Source organism: Xenopus laevis, chromosome 1S (genome assembly GCF_017654675.1).
Source record: "Xenopus laevis strain J_2021 chromosome 1S, Xenopus_laevis_v10.1, whole genome shotgun sequence".
Lineage (NCBI taxonomy): Eukaryota > Metazoa > Chordata > Amphibia > Anura > Pipidae > Xenopus > Xenopus laevis.
The window spans coordinates 109,535,264-109,547,486 of record NC_054372.1 but is presented as its reverse complement, the minus strand read 5'-3'; the positions used below and the strand labels follow the sequence as shown (position 1 = coordinate 109,547,486).

The 12,223-nt window shown below is 37.4% G+C and overlaps 1 protein-coding gene across 4 annotated transcripts in view; it reads left to right on the top strand.

Moving 5' to 3' along the window:
* abca1.S (ATP binding cassette subfamily A member 1 S homeolog) overlaps window positions 1–10,417 on the top strand; it is a 69,706-nt gene extending 59,289 nt beyond the window's left edge. For all 4 annotated transcript variants that reach the window (XM_018243759.2, XM_018243758.2, XM_018243762.2 and 1 more), the window contains 8 exons: window positions 136–198; window positions 1,922–2,028; window positions 2,536–2,677; window positions 3,350–3,484; window positions 4,107–4,210; window positions 5,254–5,346; window positions 6,184–6,427; window positions 6,951–10,417. In XM_018243759.2, coding sequence (XP_018099248.1) covers window positions 136–198; window positions 1,922–2,028; window positions 2,536–2,677; window positions 3,350–3,484; window positions 4,107–4,210; window positions 5,254–5,346; window positions 6,184–6,427; window positions 6,951–7,088 — 1,026 coding nt within the window. In that variant the 3' untranslated portion in view covers window positions 7,089–10,417. The remainder of the gene's footprint in view (window positions 1–135; window positions 199–1,921; window positions 2,029–2,535; window positions 2,678–3,349; window positions 3,485–4,106; window positions 4,211–5,253; window positions 5,347–6,183; window positions 6,428–6,950) is intronic.
* Window positions 10,418–12,223: the final 1,806 nt, after the last annotated feature.

The following is a 12,223-nucleotide window of genomic DNA, read 5'->3' as shown; positions in this document are numbered from 1 at the left end:
TTGTGAGCCAATAAAAATGTCTAAATAGAAGCAAATCAAATGAACACCTAGCCAAGTGGAGATGATGACAGTTATGACAACCGCAAAACAATAAAGTCTTCAAGCTGATCAATTTTATGTATTTGCTTTATTTAGATCTATAGAATGAAGAGAAAGCCAGCTGTGGATAGGCTTTGTGTTGGAATTCCACCAGGAGAGGTAAGGAGCAGCACCTTGCTTTCCTAGCACAAGAAACAAAATGACCAACACAAAGGAACAATTCAGAATCCTCAAACCTTTTTTATTTTTTAGAAATGTCTTCATAACATGTACAGGTATAGGGTCTATCATCCAGAATATTTCAGAAAAACTGTCAATGTCCCTCCAGTGTGTTGTTTAAAAAATATTTATAAAAATAGGAACAGTAACACCAAAAACCCGAAAGTGTTACAAAGTAATTAAAATATAATGTTTTGTGGTGTATTTGCTTCAGAATGACTTTAATAGTTTATATAAACAAGCTGCTGTGTAGCCATGGGGGCATATCTGTTATGTGCTGTGTAACCTATGCCTTTTTCCAGCTTGAATGGCTGCCCCATGGCTACACAGCAGCTTATTTATATAAACTATGGTAGAATTTCTGAAGCAAACACATAGCTTTAACCGGTTCAGGGCAGCAGTACACTATATTTTTATTACTTTGCTACACTTTTACTTAGTGTTACTGTTCCTTTAATCACTCTTCTTTGTAATAATAAGACACTGCACATTGATTGACGTTAAGTAGTTAAAGGGGAACTATAAAGAAAATGGAAATGTAATATAAGCTTCATCACTCTGAAAATAAATTTTCTAAATATATTCAATTAAAAATTCTGAACCATTTCTGAAATAATCAAGTTAATCATCATTTTCCCCCTCTTAGCAGCCATCTATCTTCATTCTCTCTTCATGCAGAAGTTGGAAGTCTGATTTTGAATGACAGTTAGGGGCAAATCTACTTATGGTCGAATATCGAGGGTTAATTAACCCTCGATATTCGACTGTCGAAGTTAAATCCTTCTAATATCGAAGTCGAAGGATTTACTGCAATTCGTTCGAACGAACGAAAAATCGTTTAAATTAAATCCTTCGAATGGTTCGATTTGAAGGGTTTTAATCCATCGATCGAACGATTTTTCTTCGACCCAAAAAAGATAGCAAAGCCTATGGGGACCTTCCCCATAGGCTAACATTGACTTCGGTAGGTTTTAGGTGGCGAACTAGGGGGTCGAAGTTTTTTTTAAAGAGACAGTACTTCAAGTATCGAATGGTCGAACGATTTTTAGTTCGAATCGTTCGATTCAAAGTCGTAGTGGAAAGTCAAAGTAGCCCATTCGATGGTCGAAGTAGCCAAAAAAAACCATTCGAAATTCAACGTTTTTTTTTTATTCTATTCCTTCACTCGAACTAAGAAAATGGGCCCCCTAAAGTGGACCTGTCACCAGACATAAAAAGCTGTATAATAAAAGTCCTTTTCAAATAAAACATGAAATCCAAATTTTTTTTATTAATGCATACATAACTCATTTAAAAATCTCAGCTGTCAATCAAATATTGAAATTCTGACTCCCAACTCCTGCATGAAGAGAGAATGAAGAGAAACAGATGCTGAGAGAGGGATAATGAAGATAAACTTGATTATTTCAGAAATGTTTGTATTTGGAAAGTTTCTTATTTCATTATGACAAAGCTTATATTAAATTGTCATTTTTGCAATAGTTCCCCTTTAACTAGTAAATATTAGGCACCATGCTCCATATTATGAAAAAAAAAAACCTTGTCTAGTAAAACTGAGGTCCAAGGCATTCTACATATTCCATGCCTGTTGTTTTAAAGTTATCTCCCACACAAACATAAATATACATTGTTTTAATGACACTTTTATTTTTTCATTGTTTAGTGCTTCGGGCTGCTTGGGGTGAATGGTGCAGGAAAGACCACTACATTTAAGATGTTGACCGGAGATACTGATGTAACAGCTGGGGAAGCTTTCCTAAAAAACCATAGGTCAGTAATAAGCTGACACTGATACCCTAATAAAATTCTAGTCGTTGCTATATTGATGTGGTTGGTGGAAACCTCACTGCTCACAGCAGGAAACCTACAAATAGATATTTCTCAGCGCTACAGCTTAAACACAGTATAATGATGTTTATTTATATGTAGACAAATTATTGTAGGTTTAATATGCTGTTTAAAGTCTTCATTTGTTTTACCTTCCATTAATATGCTAATTAAAAAGTGAAAGGCACTGCCCAGCAAAGAATAACTAGACTACAAAAGGCAGTGGGTTTCTACAAGCATTGTACATTATACGTTGCTTCTAATAGCCCCTACGAAGTGAACTGTATATTACTAATAACTCAGTGGACGACTTCAGAGTGGACCTTTCTCTCACTCTGTCCCACCCAAAAATAGATAGATCTGTGGGAAGATAAGAAAACAAATATGTAAAAAAGGAGAGACCTCACACACTGTACATAAATAATACAATATTGATTGTATATTCTACAGCATCCTGTCAAATATGCACGAGGTTCACCAGAACATGGGCTACTGCCCGCAGTTTGATGCCATTAATGAGCTACTGACTGGAAGGGAGCATTTGGAGCTTTATGCCCTGCTGCGGGGAGTCCCTGAGAAAGAGGTTTGCAAGGTAAAGCATGTTTTAATTTCTATGTTCTCTAGACTACCCAGAACTTTTTTAGCTTGATACAATAAAGCTAAACCCTAATTCAACCTTTTCCTTTGCAAAAAAAGTAGAATGTAGACAGGTAGTTGTAGTTAAAATATACACATACTGTTGGGCCCTAAGCACCTGGGAGATATGGTCCACTATTGTTGATTTATAGATATGGTAGCACTTAAAGTGAAGATTAATATGCAGCAATTACCAATGTATAGCTACAGCTATGCCATATCTTTAGGGAACAATTTGGGGCAACTAAGCTGACTCTGGTAATTGCTGGAACAACTGAAGAAGGACATCTCCAAAATGGTTTCCATTCTATATACTCACTTGTTGCTCTATTTCAATCAGCCTATCATAGATGGCATGACAATATACCTGGGTTGGGGAGGGCCACTGGGTAGAAATAACTGACAACCTTTACCAGTTCTTTGTTCAAGAGAAAGATTAATCCAGCATAAGTTCCTTCTGCAGACATACATTATCTCACCCCAAAAAGCCTGTATTGCATGGATGAAATACTTTCCCCACATGTGTGGAAAGAAGGACTGGTCCTACTGGCACATGTTCTGGACATGTTCTTTTGTGCATGGTTTGGAAATATTTGTTTAATCCCTTTGCTCTTGACTCTTTCTTTAGGTTGCTGAATGGGCCATACATAAATTGGGCCTAGTCAAGTACTCAGAAAAACATGCAGGCAACTACAGTGGTGGAAACAAACGCAAACTCTCTACAGCTATTGCCTTGATTGGAGGACCTCCAGTGGTGTTTTTGGTTAGTGTCTTGTTGCAGTGATACCACACTATAGTTCCCCTTTATTACTTCCACTCTGTAAATTGTATCATTTAATAGAGCTTGAATTTCACTGTCTGCTTTAATAGTTATGTTCTAGGCAGAATAGATAATGGCTTCTAAAATGTCATTATTCTTTTTTGTAATAATAACAGGCAAGCCAAAATTAAGACATGGCAGCTGGAGGGTGTGTGAATATGTGTGAGCAATTTATTATTCTTAACTGGATTCTTATATTACCTGAAACGCTACAATACCATTATATATTTTATCAGAAGAGCTGCAGGATTGGTATCAAATGACTTAGTAGCCTGGGGAAGCATATGTTATATGCAGGGCTCACAGCCTAGGCAGGAAGTTAGAAGTCAAAGGCAAAATAAACTCTCAGCGCCTGGCTTGGTAAAATAATCCTTGCTATAATATGCTTTTCTTCATTTTCATTATTTCATTACTTGGGGGCTCTTATTTGCCTGCAGAGTCTGACATTAAGTAAACAGATATTTTTTTTATTGAACATTGGGGAATACGATTAATACCGATTGCCCAATTTTTGCAGTATTTGGCAGCCAATTCAGGAAAATAAATTCGATTTTTCCATTAACAGGATGAGCCAACAACGGGCATGGATCCGAAAGCAAGACGCTTCCTGTGGAATTGTGCCCTCAGTGTCATTAAAGAAGGAAGATCTGTGGTGCTAACTTCACATAGGTAAATGCAGCTCTCTATTAATATATTTATTCATTCCTCGCCAAAACCCCAACACCTCCTGTAAGTAATGTCAAGCAGAGCTATTGACTTTTCAACAGTACTGTTTGGTTTGGATAGGATCACTCAGTGCCAACAATTTTGTCCAGTGAAAGAGGAAAGAAAGCAGGCAAGTCCCTTGTCCCAGAGGTCACAACTGTATGACCTAGGATTTTTGCCATTGTCATCTTGAAAACAGCAAGCTGCTAATAGCATAATGTTAGATTATAGAAAATAACCTTTCCCATAATATCGTCAAGGTCTTTTGTGTGCACTTTTTAAAAACAATGTGTGCAGAGCAGTTCGTAGGTTCAAGCTAGTATTGATTGATTATGTATGTGCAGACAAAATCTTTCTGTATGAGTTACAACCTCTGTGCTGTAGTGTCATAATGTGTGTTCACAAATGAGCCCAAGGCTTACTGAGAAAAGAGAGTTCACTGACATTCACTTATTTACCTTGCATATAAGAATGAAAAATTAAGTGTGATGTTACTTATATGCTGCATTATAACTTCCAGGGTTCTCTAGAGTATAGTGTTAAAATTGCTTAGGGTTATAGTCCAGCAACAGAGAGTCCTTCATTGAGAATCCTGCCTGCTTTGTTTGGTTTCTTAGTATACCATCAGTTTTAAGGAATACATCTTCTAATTTGCCATATCATTCCATATTTTAGTCCAGGGACTTTAATTTGAAAAAAAAATACCCCATTGCTATTAAAATGGCATTTTACTGTAAAAATAATTTTTAGCTGTGAGTTAGTAAATTTTATTGTAGGTGTCTGTGCAATTGGCCTTTCTTTTCACACCCTGTTCATAGTTTAGACCCTAACACACATTTCATCGTTTGAACTACAAACCAGAAGGCTTCAGGGGTTTGTGTGATCAACAAGGCATGTGTAGCTAAAGAGATAATCAACCAGACTACAATACAAGACAAGGTCTTGTGTAAATATATTATCATGTTTGCCAGCAGAATCTAATATCTATTTCTCTTTTATATCGACAGTATGGAGGAGTGTGAAGCACTGTGCACTAGAATGGCCATAATGGTTAACGGGAGATTCAAGTGTCTTGGAAGTGTCCAGCATCTGAAAAACAAGTAATTGATTTTTTTTTACTGGTTATTTTTTTTGGATATTCTATTGCAGTCAGCTGAGAAGTTACAATTCCTGGCCTGCCCTTAAAGGAAAACGATATCCCCCAAACAATGTAGGTCTCTAAAAAATAAATTGCATAAAACCTGCTTCATATAAATAAACCATTTTCATAATAATATACTTTTTTAGTAGTATGTGCAATTGGGTAATCATAAATGGAAAATTGCGATTTAAAAAAATAAGGGCCGCCCCCTGGGATCATACGATTCACTGTGCACACAAAAAAGCAAACAAACCATACATGTTAGGTCACATGAGCCAATTAACAGACAGAGTTGTGTCTTTTGCTTCCACATTTCCTCCTGTTACAGTTAGAGCTGTAGTATCTTTGGTCAGGTGATCTCTGAGGCAGCACACAGACCATCAGGAAATGGTGGCTCAAGGCAAGAGATGTAAAAGGGCAATATTTACTTAAATATATATTCCAGTTTGGTAAGATTCTTTAATTTGCCACTTAATTTGTTAATCTGTTGCTTTAGTATTCATTTTGGGGGGTATAGTTTCCCTTTAACAAAGACATTGAAGTTGTAGTAGTTTGTCAAATACAGGAGAGAGACCTCTGAACAGCCATGTTAATAGATATAGGCCATTGTCGCCGGTGGTTTTTTAGTTATATATCTGAGGTTGGACATTCCTGCACATGGTGGACATCTATGTGATAGTGAGCTACAAGACACTAGTTACTAGGGCATTATTTCATCTTCATTCTTTTGATATTTAATATCACTGCCATAAGGGGCAATGAAATCACTACTTTCTACCTTTGTCTAACTTTACAGGTTTGGAGATGGGTATACCATTATTGTCCGAATAGGAGGTTCTAACCCTGACCTCAAGCCTGTTGAAGAGTTCTTTAACCATGCCTTCCCTGGGAGTGTACTGAAGGAAAAGCACCGGAGCATGCTCCAGTACCAGCTCCGCTCCGCACAATCTTCCTTGGCCAGGATATTCAGCATCCTCTCCAAGAACAAAAAAAGACTTCACATTGAAGATTATTCTGTCTCTCAGACGACTCTTGACCAAGTAAGTTCTTCTGCCAATCTGACAAGCACAACATGACGTGCCTCAAGAAAAAATCATATTGTAAAAACAAGTATCCTGTACTTTTTCTCCCAGCAAATCTCATTACAGGATGTGTTGTCAACTTTACTCCCCTTTACTGTTTTTGGTAGATATTAAGCTCAGCCTGTCTGTTATCAATCTATTTCATTAATTAACTTCAAATATAGATTGATATGAGAAAGATTTAATTAGTATTAAAGAGGGGGTGGACACATAAAAGAAATAAAGTAGTTGCCAGCCATAGTTTATAAGTTGCCAAAAGAGTAAAATATTTATATTACACTATATAGAACAGCTAAAAATGTAGGAACCTTGTAAGCATTGTATTAAATGTGGCTACTTGATTTTTAAAGCAAATTTATCACAAGTTAGACATTTCTTGAATATATGTATGTCTAGATCGTTGTAGAGTGGAGTGAACTGTTCTCCAATAAAAAAAAAGACCCTACATAACATAACATACTTTTTCTTTTATATTGTATAGGTATTTGTAAACTTTGCCAAGGACCAAAGTGATGACGATCAAAAGGACCTGTCATTGCACAAAAACCAGACAGTTGTAGATGTTGCCCTCCTAACATCTTTCCTGCAAGATGAGAAGATGAAGGAAAGCTGTGTGTGAAAAACAAAAGAAGGGTAGAACAAAAGGATTTCAGTTGAAAGACTAGCTTGGCTGCGAAAGGGACGTTTATGCCAGAAAGTCTAGTCTAGGACCTGCTCAAAGAGGCACTGTATACTGGACAACAGTGTTATCACTCAATGCAATGCAAATCAATGCAAAGACAGAGAATATTCCATTACAAAGACCACACCTTTGTACTGCCTTGTTGTACTGTGCTCAAGTAGAAGACTTGAAAGTAGAGGCCAACAGTAGGATGTGAAACTTTAGAGTTGTACCCACTGCATCTTGCCCCAAAAGTGGGTACAAAACAAATGTTAGTGCACACAATTTCAGTTTCTTCTTCTTATTATTATTATTAATCTGAACAATCCTACCATACAAAATCATGACCAGAGACTATTTATTGTTCTGTCTAGACTATGGGTTATTAGGACAGAATATCCAAACTCTGCTCCATTTAGGACTAGTGTTGCCAGTCTGATTATATTCTCTGAGGTTGTTCAGATTAATGTATTCAATTTAACAGTCTTGCCGCTATCTCCGATACACAGTCGGTATGTGTTCAGTGGTTCCAGGCAAAGTATTTTTGAAATATGATACGAAAAGCAATACAGAACTGTTGGTTGATCTTAAAAAACAACCCTAATGGTTGCAGAGCTGTGTAGCTGTGAAGGTCAGAAAATTGCACTGGCCACATTTTAGAGTTCTCTTTCATACAAGGACAGACAATTGCTCTAGTTTTCTACTGTTGGATGTCAAAGTCACCTTTTCTAAAATAGTTATTTTCAGTAGCATTGTTACATTTGTCCTGTGCAACATTTTATAAATCCATTTTAGTATTTTGGGGTTTTAAATTTTTTTTAATAACCTATCATTTTTTTCTTTTTCTTTTCTTCATTTCTGTTGGGTTAGTTTGCAGCAGATCCTATAATCATCCTGCGGGTGCTGGAATCTGCCTGTGCTCTGTCTGGAAAGGGATTTATGATTTATTTATACAAATTCAAGCACTCCTATCCAGGCCTTGGGTGACTCCAGTGCAGTGACAGGATAAGATGTTTTCACTGTTAAACAATCATTTTATGGTCCTGCTGTACACTAATAGGTATACCCAAAAATCATCCTGTTCTACTTATTATTTACATATTTTTGTTTACCTTTTGCCATAATGCTGTTAAATACAATACGTTGTGTTAACCTTTGTCCATATTCATTGTTACAACTTTTTTATTGTGACATGTTACATTTCTGTTCCATTTTATGAAGCACCCATATTTGAGTATTGTATTTGTTGCAGTATTGCTGCATGCTTTCTCCTGCTCCAACCAACATATTTATCATTCATGGCAATATATATATATATATGCAAAAAAGACATACAATAACACACTAATAATTAGTATTTTTGGTTTTTAAGGGCTGCTTATGTTTTTTCTTTGTTTGTCAGATGTGTATATTGGTGCTGCTCCTCAATATTGCATTGGTGGTTACACAGTTCGTTTTGCACTTTTTGGTTACCCAGAGAGAGCTCATCATTTAAATGTAACCAAATCGTCACTTAAATATTTGCCACCTCCAACAAGCAATTATAGTCTTCTACTATATAAGGCTAATGACTATATATTAAGACTTGGCCAAGTTAATATTGTGACACAGTGACTGAGTCTTTATTGTATGGGACTTTTATTGTTATTATTAACACTTGCTCCCAACCGTATTCATGGTATTTGTCTCTGACAGGTCAGTGACAGGGAATCTTAAATTAAATCTTAAAAAAAAATCCAAGTAATCATAAGTAGGGTGTCTATATATATATATATATATAAATATATATATATATTTATATATGGCAACCCAGCCAGTGCTTGCCTTGTTGTATAGGGAGAAGTTCTCTTTGTTGCTTTTGAGATACCAGATTGGGCAAATGCTTTCAGCCCAATCTAATGGCTGAGGATAGGCGTGGGATCATCAGGATGCAATTCCAAACCTTCTAGATTAATGAATGTCTGCATCACTCACTGTGAACTTCTACAATATGGTTCCTCGGAACTTCCTGAGACTGATGACAATCATGGGAAACTTGCAGCAGGCTGCAAATCTCCTCAACTGAAGCAGTCTCAGGTGGCAGCAGCAACCACCGCTTAGTGGAATAGCTTTTATAGTAAGTCTCACAGGAGATCAAGGACTGTAACAGATTACTATTGTATCCCAGGCACTTTGCAGATATTTCTGAAAAGCAATATCATTTGGCTTGAGCATCATCCTACCATTAAACGGTTCTTTTCTATGTAGCCCTGTGCAGAACAAATTACAGCCCCAGACCAAACACATATTCTACTCATGTGCAGGCAAGTCCATGTTCTTGTTTTAACACCACCACAAGGGATCATTAAAAATGAGGTGATGGCAAAAAAATGACAACATTTTCCTTCAGTGACGAATAACTTCAGAATGTGCCTCGTTAACTTACTCTACTGGGTAAACAATCTCAGGTACCTCAATCGGTTTTAAGAGGGCATCTTTTTTTTTTTTTCAACATACTGTGTGCCAATGTTTGTGCCACACTTCTCATCCCAATTAATCTGGTAGTTTCCCAGTTTTATAATGAGCCATTATATCATGTTGTCTTGCTAAATACAGAACTCAGGACTCACATTTTGGAAAGCTGTCCTCATCAAGAGCCAAAAAAGTTACTTTGCAGATGACGCCACTATTAGCAACAATCTATAACCACTTTCTCATGGTGATACCCAGCCAAACAAACCGTGCCGCACAATGCCTTCAAGCTCTCACCTGATAGTGTCATGGAAACCCTACAGATGGTTGTTGCGACTGTTGCTGTTAAGACATGACATTTCTCCCATATGATGTGATGTTTTTATCATTGTATTTCATTATGGTCGGTCCTCCATTCCAAGCACTTTACACTGGTTTTTATGGGATCTGGTTTTTTTTTGCACTGGAATACCCATTGACATTGCAAAAACTAGGCAGATTAAAATGAAAACTATATATAGGTTTTACAATAGAATTCTAAGTTAAATCCTTATGTTGAAATATCCATGTTTAAAAAAAAAAAAGTGTATTGTCAACTGTTAAAGTATTACAAATGTATGTAACTAGATTTATGTTAATTGCTTTGTATTACATCAAACAAATACAATTTGTAAAACCAAGCATTTTTATGCTCTTTTGTTCAGAATGTACTTCAAGGGGGTGGTACACTTAATGAATATCCTAAATTGGATTGCCTTATTACTTTCGATGTGGTAAGGGTTATTTGCATCTGTTCACATGTAGATAACAGAGCATTAAAAACGGTTCTGCTTCTTCCTCTGTTTCAAGCATCTTTAATGGGATACTGTCGTGATTTTTATGGTGTAGTTTTTATTTCTAAATTACACTGTTTACACTGCGAATAATTCACTCTACAATATAAAATGTAATTCCTAACCCAACAAGTGTATTTATTTTAGTTGTAATATTGGTGTGTAGGAAGCAAGCTCAGGTCATTTTGCCTGGCCGTGTGTATTCAGGGAGAGCCAGCACTTCAGGATGGAACTGGTTTCAGGCAGGCTGTTGTTTCTCCTACTCAATGTAACTGAATGTGTCGCAGCGGGACCTGGATTTGACTATTATGTGCTGTTCTTAGATCTACCAGGGAGCTGTTATCTGGTTACCTTCCCATTGTTCTGCTGATGGGCTGCTTGAGGGAGGGAAGGGATGATATCACTCCAACTTGCAGTGAAGACTAACTGGTCGGTAAAAATGAAGCTTGATCCCAATGTTATCAATAGGGGGAAATGCATAAAAATAAAGGAAGGCCGTATTCAAGAAAAGGTGGCAACCCTGTTCCCTGGTTGCAGGAAATTTCCAGGGGTGATGAAAAGTCAACACCAAGCAAACTGTTTTCTAGCACTAAGTATATAACTAGGTGCTAAGGTAATGGGGATGGAAAAGCCATAGAACTTGCCCGTGATTTAAATTAATCAAGGCAGGAATGTGACTTTGTACGTAAGACCCCGTTCACTGTGCTTTTTTTGGCTGGGGGTGTTGGAGTATTTAGTGTATGCCACCCCCCTCCCCAAAAATTTTTTTGGAGGTGCTAGTGCAAAGCAATCACTCCTGCTCGCATGCTTTCTCCTCTCCGCTCACAGATATAATGTGGTTGGGGAGTGGGGGAATTCTTCAGAACTATAGTGGAAACTTGTTCTCCCCAGACCCCCTGCAGGGTCTGCTTCATCTATAGTTACGCCACTGGCTAGGGAAGTATAATATAAAAAGGTAATTGGAATTAAACTTAGGACTGGTCAGTCAGTTGGAGAGACACTGGCAGCTTTGGTTATAACTTCAAGTTGCAGTAACAGGAGAGGAAGAAATCATCTCCTCTGTTAATATTTCGGTTAGACAAATCCAGCAGTGGCCTCATAAACGATTGCTTGCTAATCCATTTCATCTGAATGACAATTTACTGTCCAATAAAATGTTTCATGCCAAGAATTTAGTGCGAAGTAACATTTGTAAGCATTGCTCCATTAGCTGAACTGTTACGGTCTGCTAATTACTGGTGCAAGGAAAATAAATATACATGACTGTAGCAATTCATCTGATGGCAAAGCTTGTAATCACAAGGCTTGGAGAAACACGGATATTTGTGTATATAGTGTTGTGCTGGCTTTCAAACTTAAGCTGGCCAAAGATGCAAAGATGAGATGTTCAAGGATTCGAACGATCGGACGTCCCCATCTCCCGACCTGCCACTAACCATTCAGAGCAAATAAAGTAGAAAAGAACAGAGTAGCCGATGTTCTGCCCCTGACAGCAATCGTACGAAAGTTAGGCGCTCTCTGCACTAGCGACGAGGACCCCCCGACCCCGTCCGGCGATGAAAAGCTGAGTGCCATAGAGACGGTCACCTCATTGGCAAAATGGGCAGGATCACCCCTGTGAGTATCTTGTGCCTTTTCTCATTTTCCAGCTTGAATGACTGCTCCCATGGCTACACAGCAGCTTGTTTATATAAAATATAGTTGTGTTTCAAACATGCCCATTTTACAAGTGTAGGCTAACACTGCATTATATTTTACTTTAAAACACTTTCATTTATTGGTTTACTGTTCCTTTAAGTCCTGCTGTGC